Source organism: Macaca thibetana, chromosome 16 (assembly GCF_024542745.1).
Source record: "Macaca thibetana thibetana isolate TM-01 chromosome 16, ASM2454274v1, whole genome shotgun sequence".
Lineage (NCBI taxonomy): Eukaryota > Metazoa > Chordata > Mammalia > Primates > Cercopithecidae > Macaca > Macaca thibetana.
In genome coordinates, this window is record NC_065593.1 from 31,265,792 (window position 1) to 31,290,750 (window position 24,959).

The 24,959-nt window shown below is 45.5% G+C and overlaps 6 protein-coding genes across 6 annotated transcripts in view; 3 read left to right on the top strand and 3 right to left on the bottom strand.

The window, feature by feature from the left end:
* LOC126939306 (TBC1 domain family member 3G-like) overlaps positions 1 to 24,959 on the bottom strand; it is a 574,604-nt gene that overhangs the window by 431,084 nt on the left and 118,561 nt on the right. The gene's annotated exons all lie outside the window — the stretch shown is intronic.
* Positions 1 to 24,959, top strand: part of LOC126939305 (TBC1 domain family member 3G-like) — a 259,422-nt gene that overhangs the window by 174,432 nt on the left and 60,031 nt on the right. The gene's annotated exons all lie outside the window — the stretch shown is intronic.
* Positions 1 to 24,959, top strand: part of LOC126939304 (TBC1 domain family member 3G-like) — a 292,702-nt gene that overhangs the window by 93,259 nt on the left and 174,484 nt on the right. The gene's annotated exons all lie outside the window — the stretch shown is intronic.
* The window catches only part of LOC126939317 (TBC1 domain family member 3B-like), a 203,332-nt gene that overhangs the window by 59,812 nt on the left and 118,561 nt on the right, over positions 1 to 24,959 (bottom strand). The gene's annotated exons all lie outside the window — the stretch shown is intronic.
* Positions 439 to 2,634, bottom strand: LOC126939310 (C-C motif chemokine 3-like 1). The gene is made up of 3 exons (XM_050764543.1): positions 2,148 to 2,634; positions 1,347 to 1,461; positions 439 to 941 (listed from the first exon to the last, which is right to left on the bottom strand). Exons 1-3 carry the CDS (start codon positions 2,221 to 2,223, stop codon positions 851 to 853), a joined length of 282 nt encoding a protein of 93 aa, XP_050620500.1. The 5' UTR covers positions 2,224 to 2,634; the 3' UTR covers positions 439 to 850.
* LOC126939313 (C-C motif chemokine 4-like) lies at positions 11,677 to 13,626 on the top strand. The gene is made up of 3 exons (XM_050764547.1): positions 11,677 to 12,005; positions 12,562 to 12,676; positions 13,269 to 13,626. Exons 1-3 carry the CDS (start codon positions 11,930 to 11,932, stop codon positions 13,354 to 13,356), a joined length of 279 nt encoding a protein of 92 aa, XP_050620504.1. The 5' UTR covers positions 11,677 to 11,929; the 3' UTR covers positions 13,357 to 13,626.

The window sequence follows — 24,959 nt, forward strand, 5'->3', positions numbered from 1 at the left end:
AGTTACCTAACCTTTCTGAGCCCTGGGTTACTTTTCTGTCAAATGGAGGTATTAATAGTGCCTAAGCTGTACTATTGCATTGGTAAGATTAAATGAACAATGCATAAAAAGCACTCAGTAGGAGTAAGCCTCCATAGTGTAAGTAATTGCTATTAAAGCTTGATTCATCATGAATATGCGCTACGGAACACTCAACTTAACGGTGTCCATTCAAGGAGTGAATTCTCCTAGAGCATGCATATTACGATTTGAGTTATAACATATTCGCAGTTTCAGTGTTCCAGAACTGTGCCTCCGTTGTACAGTGGATAACTCTGTGGTAGCCCTCCCCATCTCTCCCAGTTTCCCTCCATTTCACCTCTTCCTAATCTTTGCCTATGATTCCTCTTAACCAGTGATTTTAATATGTCAGAAAAACAAAACCAAACTCAATACTGGTTTACCTTTTAAAAGAGCATCTTTATTATTTCCCCAGGCCGATCACAGCCCTGACCAAAAGCATCCGATACACATTGTTCAGTCTGGTGGCTTTGGTACAATGACTGCCTACAGCAGGCCAATGACAGCCACTCACTTGTCACCAAACACAGTGTGAGGGAAGGGGGAGGGCACAGGGGAACTCTCAGAGCAAACAATCACAAACACACTGTGAAATTGAAAATAAATTACACAAACTCAATAGTATAAATAAATAAAAATTTAAGTTAAAAAGAGTCCCACAGTGGCTGTTGGGCAACAACCAGTCCATAGAAGAGGTAGCTGTGGAGGTCACAGGGATGTTCCCAAGGCTCAGGCTCCTGCTCCCCACTGGGTCCACCGAGGTCACTGGGCCTCGAAGCTTCCGGACCCCTCAGGCACTCAGCTCCAGGTCGCTGACGTATTTCTGGACCCAGTCCTCACTGGGGTCAGCACAGACCTGCCGGCCTCTCTTGGTTAGGAAACTGTGGAGAAGGGAGGAAGGTTAAGCACTGGGGAATCCAGCAGGGGAATCCCGGGCCCACCGTGGCCGCTCTCTGTCCTGTGCAGCTCAGGGCCTGCTCCTCTCTCAGCGACCCCCTGCCTATCTCTGTCTAGAGAGCTTCTGTCAGGGACTCCGGGCGGGGGGCTCTCAGAGGGTCCTGTTACCTCATTCCTGTCCTTTTCCTCTGGGCTGGGACAGCCCTTCCTGACTCTGTAACACCTGCCCCACTCCAGCCGCAAGTCAGGTCACACCTCGGAGCCCTGGGTCCTGTATCCCTGATAGGCTCTGGAAGGCTGGGCCTTTCCAGGATGGCCTTCTGGCCTGTCTCTGCCCCCACCCGACCCTCCCTACCTCCCTAGAGGCGAGCAGGAAGACTGGCACTTACATGACACCGGGCTTGGAGCACTGGCTGCTGGTCTCAAAGTAGTCAGCTACGAAATTCTGTGGAATCTGCCGGGAGATGTAGCTGAAGCAGCAGGAGGTCGGCGTGTCAGCACCAACTGCAGAGAAAGGAAGAGAATGAGCTTGAGGCACATCTCAGAAGAAAAGGCCAGGCAGCTTCTGATCCCCGAGCGGCTGAGGAAGGCAGGCTTGCCCAGACCAAGTGACTGGAAGGCATTTGGGCGTTTTTGCAGAGAAATGTTTCTGTCTTTGTTTCTGTCTATTTCCTTCTTTCCCCTTGACTCTTCATAGTGGATTCTCTGTTTCTCTGTGTGATCCAGATACCTGAACGGACTCTTCTCTTATCTCAGCTCTCTTCAAGGAATTTTGTCTGGTTCAAGAAGTCAGACCCCAGCCCAAGAGAAGCCTTGGACATCTCTCATAAGACATCCAAGGGACAGAGCTCCTGGGAGACCTAAGGTGACCTGGAGAGTGAACAACAGGCCCCACTGGGAAGTAACCAGCCCTGGATTCTGCCTCTTGTAAACTGACTTGTTTCCAACCCTGTTTTTCTATCTGTACAAGGGACCCCTGCCCCTGCCTAGATTCTCATACCTGGAGACTAGGAGGGCTAAGACCCCTTCTAGAGATAAAAATAAAAGTTGTGAAGAAAAAGACCAAGGTGTTTGGCAGCCTTTAAGAAGTTCCTTTTTTTCTCTTGGGGGCTCTCAGGCCACAAGAAAAGACTGATGTGGTCTAACCATGGCCAGAGACTGGTGAAACCCACAACGAAACTTGGACTCACGTGGTGCAGAGAAGACCGGCTTGCAGAGAGCCACGGTGCAGAGGAGGACGGCAAGGGCAGCAGTGGAGACCTGCATGATTCTGAGCAGGTGATGGAATGTAGGCTCGAGTGTCAGCAGAACCAAGAAGGGACTGACCCCTCTCTGCTGCCTGTGTCCTCCTGAAGTCTGAAGCCATCTCTCCTTCTCTTTATAGGCAGCCCTGGCGGATGGGGAAATGGAATCTGGGGGTGAGGAAGGAAATTTTTAAGCACAGTGATGCTGTCATGCTGAGTGTTGCACAACCCAGGGTCCCCGGTGACCACAGGGGCTCAGGATATCCAAGAATAGCATCTCTGAGTGATTCTCTAACTCTCAACTCTCAACTCATGGCTGGTTCTAGCTTCATGGGGAAATGGTTTCTCCTGTGAGTGTGAAAAGGGGTGTGTGTCAACCCAAGGCTATTCTTAGCTGATCCCTTCTCATAAGAACTGGTCTATGCGGCCAGGCATGGTGACTTACGCCTGTAATCCCAGCAGTTTGGGAGGCTGAGGCGGCGGATCACCTGAGGTCAGGAGTTTGAGACCCACCTGACCATGTGGAGAAATCATTTCTCTCCTAAAATTACAAAAGTAGTGGGGCGTGGTGGCACATGCCTGTAATCCCAGTTACTCAGGAGGCTGAGGCAGGAGAATTGCTTGAACCTGGGAGGCAGAGGTTGTGGCGAGCTGAGATCCATACCACTGGACTCCAGATTGGGCAACAAAAGTGAAACTCTGCCTCAAAAAAAAGAACTGGTCTATGCATGAACTCTCCAGCCCCATTCCTTCCCACAGAGCTGCATTTCTGCTTCCTCAGCTGCTATAACCACAGGGGTAGGGTTGATGGGCTGATGCTGTGGAGGGCTGCATCACCCCGCCTCCTCCCAGAGGCAAGGAACTGAATAAAAGCTGAGGAATAGAAAGCATGAGGTCACGTTTCAGTCATTTGTCTATTTATTAGTCACGGAGTGACTAGGGCGCTGTGTTAAACGCTAGTTGTGGATCATAAAAATACTTCAGAGGTGGGTGTCAGTATGTCAGGTACCTAGAAATATTTGTAGCCATTAACCTAGAAAAAAACATTTATAGGAGGCTGGGCGTGGTGGCTCATGCCTGTAATCTCAGCACTTTGGGAGGCTGAGGTGGGTGGATCATGAGGTCAGGAGATCAAGACCATCTTGGCTAACATGGTGAAACCCCATCTCTAATAAAAATACAAAAAAAAAATTAGCCGGGCGTGGTGGCGGGCGCCTGTAGTCGCAGCTACTTGGGAGGAGGAGAATGGCGTGAACCCGGGAGGCGGAGCTTGCAGTGAGCCGAGATTGCGCCACTGCACTCCAGCCTGAGCGAAAAGTGCGAGACTCCATCTCAAAAAAAAAAAAAACAAAAAAAAACACACTTCTAGGAAAGAGTTCTGTGGAAACAACCCAAATATGGAGACATCTTCAAACATAAAGACACCTGACCCAGCATCATTTATAACTCTAAAATCAACAAAGCTCATTTCTCTCCTTCAGGGGATGATAAATTATCCACTAGGTCATTTATTATTAAGTCCCTAAAATGAATGAAGTGGCATAAATATGCTTATAATGTCAGTGGGTAGGAAAAGCAAGATACAACATTATACAAATTCTATAAAATTTGAAGAACTGTATAAATATATATATATATGAAAAATTAAAAAGTTTGGAAATACATGCCTTAAAGAATGAATAGTGCTTAGGTCCACGGGTGATTTATTTTCTTATTTTTTTCTTTTTCTGAATTTTTCTCACTTTATTTAGTGAGACTTTATTACCTTCTTGGTCAGCCCACAAATTTATGAACTAATTTTGTTTTAAAACATTTCCAGCATTACTGGCTGAAAGTGGATTGTGGTCAGTTGTTTAATCTGAAAGAAATTATTGATAAATATGCTAAAGTTTCAGTTCAACGGCCTTTGCCAAAATGAAGTCTTGATTTGCCATTTCTTTGAATCATTTTAAGGATCCTATACTGTACTTACATAAACCATGCCAAACTGAAGCAGGTTTTTCCTTATTCTTTTCAATACATAATTTCAGTGGTGTGGAAGGGTCTCTACCTTCTCAGCCATATTATATGCTTTTTAAAATTTTCCATATTTTATTATTGTATTCTTTCACAATCAATCAGCATACCTCATTTTATAATGAGAAATAGATTTAGTTGGTTTTAATGATCTTTGTTTCTGAGATGCCCCTGGTCTCGTGGGGGCAGGTAGAGTATGTGAACAGGTAATTGTAGCACTTAGCAGAAAGTGCTAAGACTCCTAGTAGAAAAAGAAATGAAAGCTCAGAACCCCACGAGGGGAAGAAGTGACCTTCCACCAGAGGGTTGGGGAAGGCTTCATGGAAGGGATGGAACTTTAGTTGTGTCTGGATAACTGCCCGGGATTTAGGCGTCTATAGATGGGTGGGCAGTGGAGGCCCAGCTGAGGCAGAGTCCTGGGTGTGACTTTGTGGGCTCAGAGGAAGGAGGGGGTGCTTCAGTGGAGCTGCAGAGCGGTGGGGGCGAATACGGATAATAAAGCTAAGTTGGGACCAAACCAGGACAGGCCTTGAATTCCCCACAAAGGGGTTAGAGTTGATATGTTTGATGCTGGAGAACAATGAAGGACAGAAGCCAAGGGGACCACGCCTTTGGAATTCTGTCCTTCCTAAGTGTCTGTAGAGTTAGGTCTTTTAATACACATGAGCTCTGTTTCCATCCCACCCCAATGATAGCTAGTGCCAGTCTTGAGGGAGGAGAAGCAGAGGCAAGATCAGGGGCCGTGGTAGGTTTCACCGGAGCTTTGGCATCCACGTATCTTCCCCTATTGCTACCAGTTCCAAATAAAGGTATCTCTGTCCCTTGTTTCATTAGAAACCTACATCACAGCAACGCCTGCTTCTCACCCCACCCTCTGCCCCCCAGCTCTCGGTTGATACCCTGAATTGCATTCCCTCACTCACTTCTTAGGGGAACCCCCTCCATACTCGTGATTCTGTTGCTGAGAGCTGGCTTCTGTGAGTTGCAGAGGGCGAGAAAAGGAAATGGAAACTGCTGAATCAGTCAGTGTTCTGGCTAGGGGCATCCTCTGCCTCTGTGATTACTGCACAGTGTGTTATATTAGTTATCTATGTAATTTGCTCTTCAAAAATCTAGACTATGTCCAGTTGATTTTATTTTAGTTTATTTTTCTCAAGAAATTTACAGTTTAATAAAGGCAACGTGGAAGTTTGGAAACAAGCTTTTATTTCGTGCTAACAATGGATTAGCAGCTACACAAATTTTAGTTCACAATAAGTAATATTTATTGAGTGACCACCATGTGCCAATTTCCATAATTTACATATTTGAACTGTTACTCTTCAAAACAGCCCTATGATTTAGTTACCATTATACTTTCTCAGTTGAACAGGTGAAGAAACCAAAGTAAATAGAGGTTAAGCAATTTTCCTAAGGCCATAAAGCTGATGAATAGCAGAGCAGGGATTCAAATCCAGGTAGTCTGACTCTAGGTACCACACACTACACGTTCTGTACCACAACTTATTATATTTGATCCTCACAACAATCCTATAATGGCAGATTTTTTAGAGTGTCTTCTCAGATAGTAAACCAACGTCAGACCATGTCTTGTTGGTTGATTTAAACCAAATCCTAGCACATGATGATTATAACATGATGAGCCTCCAGACCTAGTCTCTACCTCTTATTGTGTTCTTTTTTAAAAAGTGATTTATTGAATATATAATTCTATCTCAGTGTTTATATATTTGTAAGACTTTCTCTATCAATCCCCAAACCAGGACATAGACCCCTTTGCCATGTGTTTTTGCTTGGAGGGAAATATGGTCGCATGCATAGCATGTGCCTAATTTATATACCTTGAATGAATAATGTAAGGGAGATGCAGGATGGGGTTGAGTTGGGAGTGTTTTAGACATTTCCTAGGTGGTAAATTGATGTTCCCAGTTGAAATAATGAACCTGGAGTCATGCAGATAGAATTGGTCAGTTTTATATTCCACTGTCTGTGTTAGTTACCAGTGTATCTCCAGTGACAACCACAATGCCTGACATATAGTGAAGCATAATACCTATTTGATGAATAAATAAATCACTGATTTGACTAACAGTATGTGTTATGCCTGAACTCTCACTATGGAGTTCAAATACTAATGGGAAGGGTAGGATAAGAAGGCCATGTTGAGTGGGAGAGGGGAGAGGAACAAAAAGATAACTAATGGGTACTAGGCTTAATACCTGGGTGATGAAATCATTACACTCACGCCTGTAATCCTAGCACTTTGGGAGGCCAAAGCAGGCAGATCATTTGAGGCCAGGAGTTCAAGACCAACCTGGCCTACATGATGAAACCCCATCTCCATGAAAAATACAAAAAATTAGTCGAGTGTGGTGGCACATGACTATAATCCCAGCTACTTGGGAGGCTGAGGCACAAGAATTGCTTGAGCCTGGGAAGCCAAGGTTGCAGTGAACCAAGATCTGCCACTGCACTCCAGCCTGGGCCACAGAGTGAGATCTTGTCTCTAAATAAATAAATAAGAAAAGAAAAAAGAGTTGTAGGACACATCCTCTAGTTGCTATGGTGGGAGAAACCATAAGAATCACCTGAACCCAGTGGGAGTGCAGTGAGCCAGATCACATAAAATTGAACGTAGGCTAGAGTTGACGATTGAATCCGTGTAGGAGAAAAAAAAAAAAAGAGAGAGACAAGGGGACTCAATAAAGGCTTGAAACAGAAATGGAATATTTATAGAAGAGGCAGTTTTCAGTAATTGGTAGAAAATATGATTTACTTTAAAAAAGGGGAAGGGACTGGGGAGAGGGATCAGGTCCAGTACCAAGACTTACGCCCTGACCTACTGCACACATGCAAGAGGCATGTGCCAGAGAAAATAACAAGGACCGGGACGAGGAAACAAGGTGGCTGTGGAAGAAGGGGCTGTGTCATGAGACACCGTGTCTGTCTAAGAAGCATGACAGGGGACTCCCAGCTGCTGCTCATTTCAGCCCGCAGGAAAGGCGAGGCCCACACCTGCTGCAATCTGACCACGCAGACCCCATATGAGAAAAGGAGGCCAAAGCTGGGCCAAACAGTTTGATGTTATCATCAGTGAACCCATCCCCCTGGGCGCCTGCTGCCAAAAGAGATGGGGATTGGTGACCCCTGGGGAACGTGTAGAGCTCCTGGCAGCAGGGCCAGGGAATCTGGGTTCACTGAATAACCCCACGCTAGAGAGCATGGGCAGCAGCTCACAGTGGGGAGGCAATTGCGAGCAGTGTGGGCAAAGGCCCGCAGCAGGACAAACTGCTCAGCCAGGATCCCCTGCTTGCGTCTGGACAGACAATGCTCTGCATTGACCGACAGCCCCCCTCACAGAGGCTTGAAATGAGAGTCCTTGTTAACGCTGGACACAAATCAAACCCTCCATGCTGCAGTAGGTCCACGGTGTTGACTGTCTGGTACTTTCTGTCATCCCTCACCTGAGGAATCTTCGGTGGTCAGTTTCCCAAAGATAAAGACTGTGACACCATGCCTCCTTTCTTCTACCCAACTGCCCCTTCCTCCCCTTCCCTCCCCTTCCTTTCCCCTCCCTTTCTCTTCCTTTCCTTCTCTTTAAAGTAAATCATAACCTTTTAGATCCAAGTTACTGAAAACTTCTTTCTATAAGTTTAATTTACATTTCTGTTTCAAATTGTATCTTTATTGGGACTCCCAATTCTGTCTTTTCTTTTTTTTTTTTTTTTCTGAGACGGAGTCTCCCTCTGTCACCTAGGCTGGAGTGCAGTGGTGTGATCTCAGCTCACTGCAACCTCCTGGGTTCAGGTGATTCTCTTGCCTCCCTCTCAAGTAGCTGGGACTACAGGCATGTGCCACCACGCTCAGCTAATTTTTTGTATTTTTAGTAGAGACTGGGTTTCACCATGTTGACCAGCCTGGTCTCAAACTCCTGGCCTCAGGTGATCTGCCTGCCTTGGCCTCCCAAAGTACTGGGATTACAGGCGTGAGCCACCATGCCTGGCCTAGTTTTGTCTCTTTTTAATCTATCCCATGATACAGTATCCAATATAATTTTGCTAAAGCTCAAAATCATTCTCCGTTTCTCTCCTTTTAAAATCTTGCAAACATTCTACATCATTTCTGGCATGAAATGTAAGCTTCTCTGTAACTTAACCCCTGTTTACCTCTTTGCCCTCGAGTCTTGCAAGTTTGTTACATAGGTAAATTGCGTGTTGCCGGAGTTTGGTGTACAGATTATTTCATCACCCAGGTAATAAGCATAGTATCCGATAGGTAATTTTTTAAATCCTCTCCCTCCTCCCACCCTTCACCCTTGAGTCAGTCCCAGTGCCTGCTGTTCCCTTCTTTGTGTCCATGTGTACTCAGTGTTTAGCTTCCACTTATAAGTGAGAACATGCAGTATTTGGTTTTCTGTTCCTGCATTAGTTCACTTAGGATAATGGCCTCCAGCTCCATCCATGTTGCTACAAAGGGCATGATCTTGTTCTTTTTTTAATGACTGAGAAGTATATATACCACATTTTCTTTATCTGATCTATCATCGATGGGCATTTAGGTTGATTCCATGTCTTTGCTATTGTGAATAGTGTTGTGATGAAATACATGTGCACATGTCTTTATGATAGAATGATTTCTATTCCTTTGGGTATATACCTAATAATGGGATTGCTGGGTCGAATGGTAGTTCTGTTTTAAGTTCTTTTAGAAACCGCCAAACTGCTCCCCACAATGGCTGAACTAATTTACATTCCCACCAGCAGTGTATAAGTGTTCCTTTTCTCTGCAACCTCATCAGCATCTGTTATTTTTTGACTTTTTAAAAATAGTCATCCAGACTGGTTTGAGACAGTATCTCATTGTGGTTTTGATTTGCATTTCTCTAATGATTAGTGGTGTTGAGTATTTTTTTTTTGTATGTTTATTGACCATGTGTATGTCTTCTTTTGAAATGTATCTGTTTATGTTCATTGCCCACTTTTTAATGGAGTTGTTTGTATTTTGCTTGTACATTTGTTTAAGTTCCCTATAGATTTCAGATACCAGACCTTTGTCAGATGCATAGTTTGTAAATATTTTCTCCCATTCTGTACGTTCTCTTTACTTTGCTGATAATTTCTTTTGCTGTGCAGAATCTCTTTAGTTTAATTAGATCCCATTTGTCAGTTTTTGATTGTGTTGGAATTTGCTTTTGGCATCTTCATCATGAAATCTCTGCCAGATCCTATGTCCAGAATGGTATTGTCTAGGTTATCTTACAGGATATCATATTTTTTATAGTTTTACAGTTTTTGGTTTTGCATTTAAGTATTTAATCCATTGTGAGTTGATTTTTATACACAGTGTAAGGAAGGAATCAATTTCAATCTTTTGCATATGGCTAGCCAATTATCCCAGTATCATTTATTGAATGGGAAGTCCTTTCCCCATTGCTTGTTTTTGTTAACTTTGTCAAAAATCAGATGGTTGCAGGTATGCAGCATTATTTCTGAGCTCTCTATTTTGTTCTATTGGTCTATGTGTCTGTTTTTGTACCAGTACCATGCTGTTTTGGTTACCGTAGCCCTGTGGTATAGTTTGAAGTCATGGCTCCTTCTTTTTACTCTTCTTTTTTTTTTTTTTTTTTTTTTTGATACGATGTCTCACTCTGTTGCCCACGCTGGAGTGCAGTGGCACAATTTCGACTCACTGCAAGCTCTGCCTCCTGGGTTCACACCATTCTCCTGCCTCAGCCTCCTGAGTAGCTGGGACTACAGGCGCCTGCCACCACACCCGGCTAATTTTTGGTAATTTTAGTAGAGACAAGATTTCACCATGTTAGCCAGGATGGTCTCAATCTCCTGACCTCGTGATCCATGCACCTTGGCCTCCCAAAGTGCTGGGATTATAGACTTGAGCCACCACTCCTGGCCTACTCTTCTTTTTTCTTTCTCAGAGAAGAATGGGGTTAGGGGTGAGCAGGCAGGTTAGAGTAGTAGAGCTAAAGGCAGATAGAGATCCATCCAATTATCCTCATTCCCCTCATTTGCCCAACTTCACATACTCCTGTATTCAGGGCCTTTGTAATCTTCTGTACAGGTGCCCAGCAGCTGTCAAAGCAGCCAAGGCTTAACATAAGCACAGGCATTCCCTATGGACTGGTTGGGACACACCCACATTCTTAGTTTACATATTTTGTCTGTAACATAGATAAACTCATTACTACATATACAGTTCTGTTTTGTTTTGCTTTGCTTTGTTTTTGAGATAGGGTCTTGTTCTGTCACCCAAGCTGGAGTGCAGTGGCACAATTACCACTCACTGCAACCTGGACTTTCCTGGGCTCGGGTGATCCTCCCACCTCAGCCTCCTGAGCAGCTGGGACTACAGGTGTGCGTCACCACTCCTAGCCAAATTGTTTTTGGTATTTTTTTTTTGTAGAAACAGGGTTTTACCATGTTGCCCAGGCTGGTCTCAAACTTCTGGGATCAAGCAATCCACCTACCATGGCCTCCCAAATTGCTGGATTACAGGTGTGAGCCACTGCACCCAGCTCAATCCTGTTTTTATACTAGAAGAACATTCTCTATCTGAGTCTCTAATCGAGTCTAAACATTCTCTAATCGAGTCTTCCAAACTTGATTCTTACTGGTTTATATGTCCTGTTCTTTTGTTGGTCCAAGAAAATATCCTGAAATCTTTATTTCTCCTCCGTTCCCTCCTTGTTCTAGGACAGACTAGCCCTATCTCTTTCCTGAATTAAGTTTGAGTACAATCGGTCTTTGAGTGTGGAATAGCTCCTAGCAGTCTATCAGTCAGCGGTTTCTGTTTGTGGTCACACTCTATGTTTATTCTGGAGACTACAACATGGAAAGAAAATAGACTTTGGAGTCAGATGAATCTTGATTCAGATCTTGGCAGTGCCACTCATCAGCTCTGTGGCACTGAGCACATCAGTGGACCACTCTCTGATCCTCAATTGTCTTATCTGTAAAATGAGATGACACACCCCTGCTCAGGGCTATGGAGGGATTAGAGATGATATGTGTAAGACAGCTTTCCCAGTGCCAGGTACATGCTAAGTGTCCAATAAGAAGATACAAACGTTGCTAAGTCACCCCACTGGATCCCTCTGCACATCCAATGCTGGACTCTTCATGCCCAAGGAAACATACAGGACACAAAATTCAGTGGCACTCAGCTCAGCAGAAGAAGGCACAGGAAGGGGATCGGGGGGGGTCCTGGCTCCCCCTTTGTTCTTGGGGCCAGGCTTGTGGCCAGCCTGGAAAGACTGACATGAACCCTCCAGCATCTGGGGGTGCCAATCACCAAGAGCAGCACAGTTGTTGTCTACAAGTCACTTATAGCAGGTGTGAACATTTCATCTTTCCTCTGTGGTTTGCAACTCTCCCCCCAGGTCTCGGTCACTTCCTTTGGTGGTACCACTTCCCTTTTCTTCTAGCCTGCAGTTCCCTCAGCTTTCCTCTATGATGACATCGCCCTGGGGAAGAGAAGCTGAGAGGAACTCCTCACTCAGCTAGCTTCAGGAGCCACGACATCATCTCTACCATGGAAATTCCACTCGCTCTGCTGAGCCCCCACATTTGTCCCAGGCCTCAGGGTCTCTATAAAGAGAGATTCCCAACTCAGTATCAGCACAGGACACAGCTGGGTTCTGAAGCTTCTGCGTTCTGTAGCCTCACCTCTGAGAAAACCTGTCTTCCACCCACACCATGAAGCTGCGCGTGACGGTCCTGTCTCTCCTCGCGCTAGCAGCTGCCTTCTGCTCTCCAGCACTCTCAGCACCAAGTAAGTCCACTTTCGCAGCTGCTGTTTCCAGAGCCGAGGTGTAGGCAGAGACCTTTTTTCTAGTTGTCGCTGGTCAAACAGTGGGATCTGGGGATGGGACAAAAGGCAGCTAGGAAGATTGCCACGAAGTCTGTGCTAAATGTAGAGTCTAGTATTCAATAACATTCAAGTTCGTATTTTCTCAAGAATTAGCAACTAGCAGAGGAAAAAGATGGGCTGGAAGTCAGACTGTTGAATTGGCTCTGCCTCTAATTACTTGTTCAAGCAAGCCCCTGTCCCTCTCTGTGCCTTGGTTTCCCCATCTGTCACATGAAGGGAGTGCGATGTGTTCTGAGACTGAATCCAGTTCCAGTCTTCTAGATTTCTTTCTTGTTCTTGTCTGAAGATCCCGTATTCAGAATAAGACTCCCGCTCAGGTGAGGTGGGAATGGATACAAGGGACCATATTTGTGGTTCCGGTAGCTACACAGGGATGCTCAAAGAAGACACAAAACTAGAAGCCAAAATAAACAGCTTCTATGTGCAGTGTTGATCTCACCCTGGCCTTTCCTTTCAGTGGGCTCAGACCCTCCCACCTCCTGCTGCTTTTCTTACACCGTGAGGAAGCTTCCTCGCAACTTTGTGGTAGATTACTACGAGACCAGCAGCCTCTGCTCCCAGCCAGCTGTGGTGTGAGTATCAACCCCTGGGCTGCTCTGGGAGGCAAGGGCGAGGGCTGGATTTTAAAAGGGGGCCTGTTTTGGGGAGGGGGGTGATTGAGCAGTGGGGAGGCAGCTTTCAGGGCTGAAGCCTTCCCTCAGAGCAGTGAGGACACAGGTCATGAACTCATTTTTCAAGTGTTGAAGGCGGCTGAGCAGGAGCCGAGAGAGAAGGGGTTTCTGGGGAGGAAGTTATCCAGAGGACAGGAAAGCAGGGGAAGTCAGACAGGTCACATGAGATACGGACCGATTTCTCAAACCGTGCTAGAAAGACATGTGGAAAAGTCACTGCCAGGCTGGCAGGGAATGGGGAGATCTATTCATATTGATTGTAATGCCCACTGGTTCCTAGTCTGGGAAACCCCTGGGGCCCACAGCTAACTCCAGTGGGTGGAAGTTACAGGGAGTCTGGTTCCAGTGCTGCCCCAGGAAGGATCCCATGCACCAGAGCTGCCCACATGGACCATGGTCAGGCAGTGGAAGATACCGACCCCAGGCAAGGGAAAAAGCCAGATGACCTCAAAGGTCTCATGGGATTCTCATCTGTCCGCTCCTTGTTCTACAGATTCCAAACCAAAAGAGGGAAGCAAGTCTGCGCTGACCCCAGTGAGACCTGGGTCCAGGAGTACGTGTATGACCTGGAAGTGAACTGAGCTGCTCAGAGACAGGAAGTCTTCAGGGAAGGTCACCTGAGCCTGGACGCTTCTCCATGAGACGCATCTTCTCCACACTCAGGACTCCTCTCCGCAGTTCCTGTCCCTTCTCTTAATTTAATCTTTTTATGTGCTGTGTTATTGTATTAGGTGTTATTTCCATTATTTATATTTGTTTAGCCAAAGTGTCTCCTATGGAGATGGTCCACCGTCACTGTTTCTCTGCTGCTGCAAATACATGGATAACACCGTTAATTCCATGTTTTCATAATAAAACTTTAAAATAAAATGCAGAGAGTTTCTTTGTGATTTTAATTTGATTTGGGGGTAAAAGGAATTGCCTGGTACTATCGGAGGGGCAAACTAGTTTCCAAAAGGAATAAGAATGAGCAATTGCTGCATCCTTAATATGAGCTCTGGGCTGCGCACTCTTCATACATCTCACTGCGTACTTTCTTTCAACAAGGGTTTTAACACCCTTATGAAGTAGGGACTGTTGTCCCCAGTTTCACAGTTAAGGAAACAGAGGCACAGAGAGGTGAAGTGACTTGTTGAGGCTCGTAGGTCGACTTGGGGAGTGTCATGAAAGAATGCCCCAAAAAGGAGGTTATCATTTCAACATCTTGAGGGGAAGTTGTAAACAGGGGAAGCAGCACAGCAAAGGGGGAAGAAGAGTGAGAAAACTGTCTTCATCATCTTATCATCAGCATAACATTGGGAAAGTCATCTTGCCTTATCAGACCTCAGTGTTCACACCTGTGAAATGGGATAACATTAACCATTTCGAAGGGCTGTTGTGAGGTGATGTGTAAAGCACCCATCATGGGACCGGGCACCTGGAAGATTCTCTCCTTCCCTCTGTGAGCTTCAGCCTTTTCGTTTAAAATGGACCTAGCAGTTATCAGGGTCATCATGAGGATTAGATCAGTTAGTTGATGGATCAGCACTCTAAAGCCCAAGCTACTGTGAAGTGTTGTCATGAGGACAGAAGGATGGAGGTCTGTTTCTTTTTTTTTTTTTTTTTTTTTTTTTTTTGGCAGAGTCTCGCTCCTTCACCCGGGCTGGAGTGCAGTGGCACAATCTCAGCTCACTGCAAGCTCCGCCTCCCGGGTTCATGCCATTCTTCTGCCTCAGCCTCTGGAGGAGCTGGGACCACAGGCGTCCGCCACCACGCCCGGCTAATTTTTGTATTTTTAATAGAGACGGGATTTCACCATGTTAGCCAGGATGGTCTCGATCTCCTGACCTCGTGATCTGCCCGCCTCAGCCTCCCAAAGTGCTGGGATTACAGGTGTGAGCCACGGCGCCTGACCGGAGGTCTGGTTTTGTTTGGAAGTGTTGCAGGAGTAACCTAAAGCCACTTCTACTTAATTATCCTTCAATCAGAACTGCCTATTCCATGGGTCAGAGACAACACGGCTCTGAAACAGAATTACATGCACAATAAAGCCTGATCCACAGGACATAGACTCATGGTCTACTAAAGCTAAAAGGAAACTTTAGACCATCTGGTCCAACTCTCTCATTTTATAGAAATTGAGGGCCAAGGCCTGGGAAGTAACTTGCCACATGTCACTCAGCGAGTGCATAGCAGAGCAGGACCCTGGCCAGTGCCAGCTCCCAGGCTCGGGCCCTTTCCTGCACACCTTCCCTAGTGACACACCTCTGTGGTCCCCAAAAGGAAGACTGGTCGAGTAAGGACAAGGTCGAGACTACCTTGAAAATCCTTCGAGTGTTCTTAGTCCTATGCAAAAGCAGAACTGGGGCCCTGTACTTCTCTGGGGAAAACAGACACAATTCCCTTCCTGTTCTGCCCTTAGTCACTTCCGTCATTCCAGAGCCCCAGTGAAAGCCTCCTTCAGATTCTGCTGGGACCGAGAGGAGGAGGTTGGGGGCATAGCTCATCCAAAACAGATGTGAGGAGAGGCTGGCAGTGAAGAATGTGCCTGGCCATAGTTTCTGCTTTCATTTGCCTAGATCTGAGCTGTCCAATATGTTAGCCACTGGCCAAAGTGGCTATTTACAATTTCATTACATTTAATTAAAATGAAATAAAATTTAAAATTTAGTTCCTGAGTCACACTATCGCATTTCAAGTGCTCAGTAGCCCTTGGTAACATGGCTAGTTACCACGTTAGACAGCACGGATTATGGACTTTCTGTCCATCATCACAGAAAGTTCCGTTGGAGGGTGGTCTCCTAGAATATTCTCAGAGCCTAAAGAAGTGAAGTGAAGGGAGGGGCAGTTGGGATGGCCTGTAAGATTAGGGTGTGGATTTGGAGAAAAATATACAATTCTATTATAAGGGGATGGGATGGGAGAGAGAATGGATGACCCCAAGCCAGAGACAAGGTATAGATCACTGTGGTAGCTGAATAATGGCCCCCAAGACATCCACATCCTATTCCCCAGAACCTGTCAATGTCACTTTATGTGGCAGAAGGGACTCTGGAGATATGATCAAGTTATGGATCTTGAGATGAGTGATTGCCCTGAATTATCTGGTCAGGCCCTAATGTAGTTGTAAGTGTCCTTATAAGAGGGAGGAAGAGAAAAATGTGGCAATAGCAGAGAAGGTAGCAATGTGACCAGAGAAGCAAGATGCTATGCTGCTGGCTTGGAAGATGGAGAAGAGGCCAGGAGCCAAGAGGTGTGAGGATGCAGCTCTGGAAGCTGGAAAAGGCAAGGAAATTGTTCCTCCCCTAGAGCCTGCAAAGGCAGTGTGGCCCAGGGAAACTAGTTTCAGATTTCTCACCTCTAGAACTTTGAGAGAATAAATACGTGGTTATAAGACACTAAGTGTGTGGTAATGTTTTGCAGCAATAGAAACAAATACAACCACCAACTGACACATCACCAATAGTGACCCCCAGTAGCTCAGTGTGTCAGGAAAGGGAGCATTCTGGAGGGTGAGCCAAACCTCCCTGCAGGAGGAACCCAGGGTGAGAGGGACACACCTCAAGGAGATGGACTATAATGAGGAGAGGCGTCCCAAGGGGAGATCTGCTTCAGCAACTGAGTTCTGGGGCTGAGGCTTGACCCAGGGTCCAGGACCCTTAGGAAGCATGCCTCTTCTAGAGACACCTAGGGTGCTCTGAGGGGTCCCGGATTGCTACCTGGAAGAGTCCATCCTCTCATCTGTCAGATGCAGCCCAGAGCAGAGCCATGACCTGTCTTTGGTTCATTGTTAGTGAACAGGAAGGGCTAGGGCCAGAATCCAGGTCTCCTCCCTCATGATGCAGTCCCTTTCCCACTCAGCAAATGGGAAGGGAGGAGCTCAGCTCCACAGAGGCAGGACCACCAGAGAAGGCTGCAGGAGCCTGGGCAGCCTCGTGAAGAAATGCTTCACCAGGAATTACAAACGGCAGCATGGAAACCTCGAAGTGGGGCAACGTGGGACTTCGCCTGTTGCACAATATGAGACTGTTTTTTCCTTTCTCCTCTTTTCATACAACTTCCTTTTTTCACCCTGGGCCCAGAGAGCTGGAATCTTCTCATTCGACGTTCCAGTTGAGGTTTCTCCAGGTTTCTGGGTTGGGGTGAAAGCCAGAACAGACAAAGCAGGACACTTGAAAGGAACTAGGGATTATGGAGCAACCTCTAGACATCCGGCCTGTCTTCCTGCTCCTTGCAGTGCCCGCCTGCCCCTGCTCACTCTCCAGATGGGAGTCCATTTCCTTATGTACCTGTTCCTTTAGGACACGTTCATGCAAACATGTCCTTATCCCCCATCATCCCACCTCAACCTGGAACCCTCCATCGTGCTCCCATTGACACAGGCATTTTCCTCCAAGGAGGCCAGGAGCCGAGCAAACTGAGTCAGGGATCAAGGGAGCAAGACGAGCTGAGGATGGTGACAAAGCCACAGCTCTTCCTGGCAGCTGAGACCAGCGACCAGGTGGCAGTCCTGTGCTGCAGTCTGCATTCACCCTTTACAGACTTGAAGGCCTTAATGCCTTCTCTTTCCCACTTATCTCTACCTGTTCTCCCATCTCTAAACTCCTTCCCTCTTGGGTTGCCACTGAGTCTAGCAGACAGGAAAATGGAAGAAAGGAATTAAGAGACAAAATCGTGGCTGCGTTTTTCTACCTTTTAAATAGTTTCGTTTTTAGATACAATCAACACTTTGTATATGTGGGTTCCACAACTGTGGATTCAACCAATGATGGATGGAAAATATCTGGGGGAAAAAAAAACACAATAGGCCAGGTGTGGTGGCTCACACCTGTAATCCCAGCACTTTAGGAGGCCAAGGTGGGAGGAATATTTGAGCTTAGGAATTAGAGACCATCCTGAGCAACATAACAAGACCCTGTCTACAAAAAAGTACCAAAATTAGCTGAGTGAGGTGGCACATGTCTGTAGTCCCAGCTACTTGGGAGGCTGAGGCAGGAGGATCACATGAGCCCAAGAGGCAGAAGTTACAAAGAACTGAGATGACGTGATACACTCCATCCTGGGTGCTAGAGCAATATCCTGTCTCAAAAACTGAAAACTAAAAAAATACAAATAAAAAACAATGCAGTATAACAACCATCTACATTTACATTTATTAATAGCATTTACATTGTTTAGGTATTCTAAGTAATCTAGACATTAAAGTATATGGGAGGATGTGCATAGGTTATGGGCAAATACTATGCTATGTTATGTCAGAGACTCGAGCATGTGTAGATTTTGGAAGCCATGAGAATTCCTAGAACCAATCCCCTGTGGATACCAAAGGATGGCTCTATATGATAAGTATGTAAAAATATATATATATATATAATATATATATATGGAATGAGAAAATCAAAATTAATTTTTTTCAGGGAAGATGGGCTTCATGGGATTTGATGGAGGATGATCTGGGAGACTCCCCTTCTATTGAAACATTCCCAACTGGGAGACCAGCACAGCTGCAGGGAATAATTTCTTCAGGCTGTGTTAGTTGCTTCTAAATCTCAGGAGCCTATGTCCCTGGGCTCCTCAGGGAGACGTTTGTTATTTACAGTGACTCCTGATTCATTTCTTTCGGGGGTCCTCTTGTCTTTCTGGTAGGGACTTGGAAAAGGAGAGATGGGCCTAGCCTCCCAGCTTACATTTTTCTCCTCTGCTGTATGTTTCCTTGTGATTGTGTAAGTTAACACTTAATATATCCCATATATATTTATATATATATAATTTATATATCCTATAATATATATTTATATAATATATATACACATATATATAATATATAAATATATATATATTATATATACATACTATTAGTTCTGTCCCTCCAAGAGAACCCTAACACAGATTTTGGTACTGGAGTGGTTCTAGAGAAACAAGATATTAAGGATGGAGTTCTTTCAATGGTTTTGGGGTTTCTAGAGTTGGCTGCTTAATATGGTTAGACCCCAAAATGCTAAGGACTCTGCGTCTAATAGTACGGAGAACACTGATAGTCCTTGGTGTGAACTGTTTAGAGACTTAAGCAAAGTAAGTGCATTTGACATGCTTGATTCACTTCTTGTGAGTGGCAAGGAGTTTAGTGACTCTATACATAATACTTTGACCATATGTGGAGAACCAAGGAACATAACGAAGCTGGTTGGTTGCTCCTGAGTTCAATAGACAAAGTGATGAAAGAAAATGATGAACTCAGGGATTTTGTCTCCCGGCTTCAGAAGCAGATACCGAGCCTCAAATCTGCTAAAATTGCCCTGAGTGAGACCCTCATCTCCTGTACAGAAAGAGCTGAAATTGTGAAAAAACAGACACAAACTCTTATGATGCAAGTGGCTGACCTGCAACAAAACGTGCATGTATAGCCTCACCAGGTGTCTACTGTTAAAGTGAGGGCATTGATTGGAAAATAACAGGACCCTGCAACTTGGAATGGGGAAATGTGGGAGGACCCAGATGAAGCTGGGGACACTGAGTTTGTAAACTCTGATGTACCTTTTTTGCCGAAGGAACAGCTTCCCCATCTCCAACAGTGGCAACATCCACTCCCCAACCCATGCTGCCATCAGCCTTTCCTCCTTTGTCTGAGGAGATAAAGCCTGTGCTGCCTGAGGCAACAGGGATGGCCTCCCCTGAGGCAGTTGCCAAGCAAAATAATATTGATTATCCTCAGGAGCCACCCCAACACCCCTGTTTCCTGGTCCACTACATTGATGACAGTCTAGACCTGTAACTAAAGTCTGGTCCATTACATTGATGACAGTCCAGACCTGTAACTAAAGTCCCGGTGGGTCCCCTGGAGGTAAGGTTCAGAGTGTGACCCATGAGGAGGTGCACAGCACTTCAAGAGAACTGTTTCAGTTCTCTAATTTATAAAAACAGTAATCTGGAGAACAGCCATGGGAATGGATATTATGGGTATGGGATAATGGTGGAAGGAACATAGAGTTGGATCAGGCTGAATTTATTGGTTTGGGCCCACTAAGCAGGGACTCTGCATTTAATGTCACAGCTTGGGGAGTTAAAAATGATTCTAATAGTTTATTTGCTTGGTTAGCTGAAATATGGATTAAAAGATGGCCCACTGTGAGTGAGCTGTAAATCCCTGATCTCTCATGGTTTAATGTAGAGGAAGGGATCCAAAGGCTTAAGGAGATTGGGATGGTGGAGTGGATTAGTCACTCTAGATCTACTCATCCCAGTGGGTAGGGTCCAGAATATATACCCTTGACCAATGCCTTGAGAAATAGACATGTGAGTGCAGCACCAGTATCTTTGAAGAGTCCTGTGATTGCTCTTCTCTGTATGTCATATTTAATGGTGGGAACTGCAGTCACTCAACTACAAAATGTAAATACAATGGGAATAATTGGATCCCAAGGTAGCAAGGTCTAAGTGGCAGCACTCAACCATCAAAGGCAAGGTGGGCATAGCTACCGTAATTGGCAGTAGAGGCAAAGTGGCAATCAGAATAATCTGACTCATGTAGAGCTCTGGCATTGGCTAATTAATCTCAGTGTTCTAGACGTGAAGTTGATAGGAAGCCTACTGCATTCCTACTTAAATTATACAGAGAACTTGCAGGTCGAATGGACAAAAGTCTAATTTGAATCATAAAAACACAGAATCGCGACCCCTCAATCAATTTCCAGGACTGAGCCTGTTTAGAGACCCAGAACCCTTTGAATGAAGGGGAGGCCAGGTCCCCTTGAGGAAGGACCCCACTACATTACTGACAATTTAGGCAGTGAATCTTTGTAACTGTGCACTGGGGAAGGAGAAATGATCATACTTTTGGGGGACTTCTGGACACTAGCTCTGATTTGGTGTTGATTCCAGGGGGCTCAAAATGTCACTGTGGTCCTCCAGTTAAAGTAGGGGCTTATGGAGGTCAGGTAATTAATGGAGTTTTAGCTCAGGTCCAACTTACAGTGGGCCCAGTGGGTCCCTGGACTCACGCTGTGGTCATTTCCCCAGTGACAGAATGCATGATTGGCATAGACGTACTCAGCAGCTGGCAGAACCCCTACACTGGCTCCCTAACTGATAGGGTGAGGGCTAATATGGTGGGAAATGTCAAATGGAAACCATTAGAGCTGCCTCTACCTAGAAAAATAGTAAATCCAAAACAACATCACATCCCTGGAGGGATTGCAATTAGTGCCACCATTAAGGACCTGAAGGTTGTAGGGGTGGTGATTCCCACCACATCTCCATTCAAGCTTCCCATTTGGCCTGTGCAGATGACAGATCTTGGAGAATTACAGTGGATTATCGTAAGCTTAACCAAGTGGTGACTCCAATTGCAGCTGATTTCCAATGAAACTGGATGTGATTTCATTGCTTGAGCAAATTAACATGTCTCCTGGTACCTGGTGTGCAGTTATTGACTTAGCAAATGCCTTTCTCTCCATTCCTGTCCATAAGGCCCACTAGAAGCAATTTGTCTTCAGCTGGCAAAGCCAGCAATATACCTTTACTGTCCCACCTCGGTGGTATATCAACTCTCTGGCTTTGTGTCATAATCTTATTCAGAGAGACCTTGATCACTTTTTGCTTCCAAAAGATATCACACTGGTCCATTACAATGATGACATTCTGATGATTGGATCCAGTGAGCAAGAAGTAGCAAACACACTGGACTTATTTGTGACACATTTGCATGCCAGAGGATGGGAAATAAATCTGACTAAAATTCAGGGACATTCTACATCAGTAAAATTTCTAGGGGTTCAGTGGTGTGGGGCCTGTCGAGATATTCTTTCTAAGGCAAAGGATAAGTTGCTGCGTTTGGCCCCTCCTACAACCAAGAAAGAGGCACAGAGCCTAGTGGACCGATTTGGATTTGGGAAGCAACACATTCTTCGTTTGGGTATGTTACTCTGGCCCGTTTATCGAGTGACCCAAAAGGCAGCCAGTTCTGAATGGGGTCCAGAACAGGAGAAGGCTCTGCAACAGGTACAGACTGCTGTGCAAGCTGCTATGCCACTTGGACCACATGACACAGCAGATCCAATGGTGTCTGAGGTGTCAGTGGCAAATAGGGATGCTGTTTGGAGCCTTTGGCAGGCTCCCATAGGTGAATCACCGCAGAGGCCTCTAGGATTTTGGAGCAAGGCCCTGCCATCTTCTTCACATAACTACACTCCTTTTGAGAGACAGTTCATGGCCTGTTACTGGACTTTGGTGGAAACTGAACGTTTGACTGTGGGTCATCAAGTCACCATGTGACCTGAACTGCCTATCATGAACTGGGTGCTTTCTGACCCATCTAGCCATGAAGTGGGCCATGCATGCTGCAGCAGCAGCATTCCATCATCAAATGGAAGTGGTATGTATGTGATCAGGCTCAAGCAGGTCCTGAACGCCAAGTAAGTTACATGAGGACATGGCTCAAATGCCCAGGGTCTCCACTCCTGTCACCTGCCTTCTCTCCCCCAGCCTTCACTGATGGCCTAATGGGGAGTTCCCTATGATCAGTTGACAGAGGAAGAGAAGACTAAGGCCAGGTTCACAGATGGTTCTGCACGATACACAGGCACCACCTGAAAGGGACAGCTGCAGCACTACAGCTTCTTTCTAGGACATCCCTGAAGGATAGCGGTGAAGGGAAATCTTCCCAGTGGGCAGAATTTCAAGCAGTGCACCTGGTTGTGCACTTTGCATGAAAGGAGAAATGGACAAATGTGCACTTATATACTGATTCCTGGGCTGTAGCCAATGGCTTGGCTGGATGGTCAGGGACTTGGAAGAAGCATGGGAAAATTGGTGACAAAGAAATCTGGGGAAGAAGTATGTAGATGGAACTCTCTAAGTGGTCAAAAACTGTGAAGACATTTGTATCCCATGTGAGTCCTCACCAACGGGTGACGTCAGCGGAGGAGGAGTTTAACAATCAAGTGGATAGGATGAGTCGTAATGTGGACACCACTCAGCCTCTTTCCCCAGCCATCCCTGTCACTGCCCAATGGACCCATGAACAAAGTGGTCATGGTGGCAGGGATGGAGGCTACACATGGGTTCAGCAAGATGGACTTCCACTCACCAAAACTGACCTGGCTATGGCCACTGCTGAGTGTCCAATTTGCCAGCAGCAGATACCAACACGGAGAACTGGATATGGCACCATTCCTCGGGGTGATCAGCCAGCCACCTGGTGGCAGGTTGATTATATTGGACCTCTTCCATCATGAAAAGGACAGAGGTTTGTCCTCACTGGAATAGACACTTACTCCTGATACGGGCTTGCCTATCCTGTATGCAATGCTTCTGCCAAGACTACCATCAATGGACTCACAAAATGCCTTATCCACCGTCATGGTATTCCACACAGCATTGCCTCTGACCAAGGCACTCACTTTACAGCTAACGAAAGTTAGCTCACTTCACTGGTCTTACCATGTTCCCCATCATCCTGAAGCAGCTGGATTGATAGAACGGTGGAATGGTCTTTTGGAGTCACAATGACAACGCCAACTAGTTGACAATACTTTGCAGGGCTGGGGCAAAGTTCTCCAGAAGGCCATGTATGCGCTGAATCAGCCTCCAATATATGGTACTGTTTAGCCAGGATTCACGGGTCCAGGAATCAAGGGATGGAAGTGGAAGTGGCACCACTCACCATCACCCCTAGTGATCCACTAGCAAAATTTTTGCTTCCTATCCTCACAACATTATGTTCTGCTGGCCTAGAGGTCTTAGTTCCACAGGGAGGAACGCTGCCACCAGGAGACACAACGACAATTCCATTAAACTAGAAGTTAAGATTGCCACCGGGACGCTTTGGGCTCCTCCTAGCTTTAAGTCAACAGGCTAAGAAGGGAGTTACAGTGTTGGCTGGGGTGATTGACCCAGACTATCAAGATGAAATCAGACTACTACTCCACAACAGAGGTAAGGAGGAGTATGCATGGAATACAGGAGATCCATTGGGCGTCTCTTAGTATTACCATGCCTTGTGATTAACGTCAATGGGAAACTACAACAGCCCAATCCAGGCAGGACTACAAATGACTCAGACCTTTCAGGAATGAAGGTTTGGGTCACTCCACCAGGAAAACAAACAAACAAACAAAACAACAACAACAACAGCAAAAACAAGACCTACTGAGGTGCTTGCTGAAAGCAAAGGGAATACAGAGTGCGGAGTAGAAGAAGGTAGTCATCAATACCAGCCAGACCACGTGACCAGCTGCAAAAATAAGGTCTGTAACTGTCATGAGCGTTTCCTCCTTCTTTTGTTAAAAACATGTTTGTGCATGTATAGACTTGTATTAAGAAAATATCTTCATTTTATTTTCTTTTCCTTTGTTATGTGACATAAGATTTACTGGCTTCGTATCAGCATTTAAGTGTTGTTCACTTTATGTAATAGTATTTGGGTTGGGGATTGGTGTGTTTCTGATGGTAGAAAAGATAATTGTATTATGTTACATGTAATTATGACCTCATTACTGTCTTTATTTGAAGATTATGTATGATCTCAGGAGATGTGTATGGTTCAAGTTGACAACGGGTGGACTTGTGATGGTTAATACTGAGTGTCAACTTGATTGGATTGAGGGTTACAAAGTATTAATCCTGGGTGTGTCTGTGGGTGTTGCCAAAAGAAATTAACATTTGGGTCAGTGGGCTGGGGAAGGCAGATCCACCCTTAATCTGGTCGGTACAATCTAATCAGCTTCCAGAGAATATAAAGCAGGCAGGAAAATGTGAAAAAGAGAGATGGACCTGACCTCCCAGCCTACATCTTTCTCCCATTGTGGATGCTTCCTGCCTTCGAACATCTGACTCCAAGTTCTTCAGTCTGGGGACTCAGACTGGACCTCCTTGCTCCTCAGCTTGCAGACAGCCTATTGTGGGACCTTGTTATCTTGTAAGTTAATACTTAATAAATTCCGTTTATATCTATCTATCTATTTATCTATCTATCTATCTATCTATCTATCTATCTATCTATCTATCTATCTATCATCTATCTATCCTACTAGTTCAGTCCCTCTAAGAGACCCCTGACTAATACAGTGGCCATGGAATAAAGCCTGCACTACTTGACACTTGCTTTTGGTTTTGTATATTGGCTTCACAGCACTAAACAGGGAAAGACTCCATTTGTATGGGGACCGACTTTGTTGTAACATATACAGTTTCTTTTCCTAGAAGCAAT

Excerpts from the sequence above, each read along its gene's own strand:
- LOC126939310 (XM_050764543.1), bottom strand. The coding sequence starts at position 2,223 with ATGCAGGTCTCCACTGCTGCCCTTGCCGTCCTCCTCTGCACCGTGGCT. Across the intron at positions 1,462-2,147 it reads GCCGGTCTTCTCTGCACCAC|TTGGTGCTGACACGCCGACC; the intron begins GTGAGTCCAAGT and ends CTTTCTCTGCAG. Across the intron at positions 942-1,346 it reads TGCTCCAAGCCCGGTGTCAT|TTTCCTAACCAAGAGAGGCC; the intron begins GTAAGTGCCAGT and ends CCTTCTCCACAG.
- LOC126939313 (XM_050764547.1), top strand. The coding sequence starts at position 11,930 with ATGAAGCTGCGCGTGACGGTCCTGTCTCTCCTCGCGCTAGCAGCTGCC. Across the intron at positions 12,006-12,561 it reads TCCAGCACTCTCAGCACCAA|TGGGCTCAGACCCTCCCACC; the intron begins GTAAGTCCACTT and ends CTTTCCTTTCAG. Across the intron at positions 12,677-13,268 it reads TGCTCCCAGCCAGCTGTGGT|ATTCCAAACCAAAAGAGGGA; the intron begins GTGAGTATCAAC and ends CTTGTTCTACAG.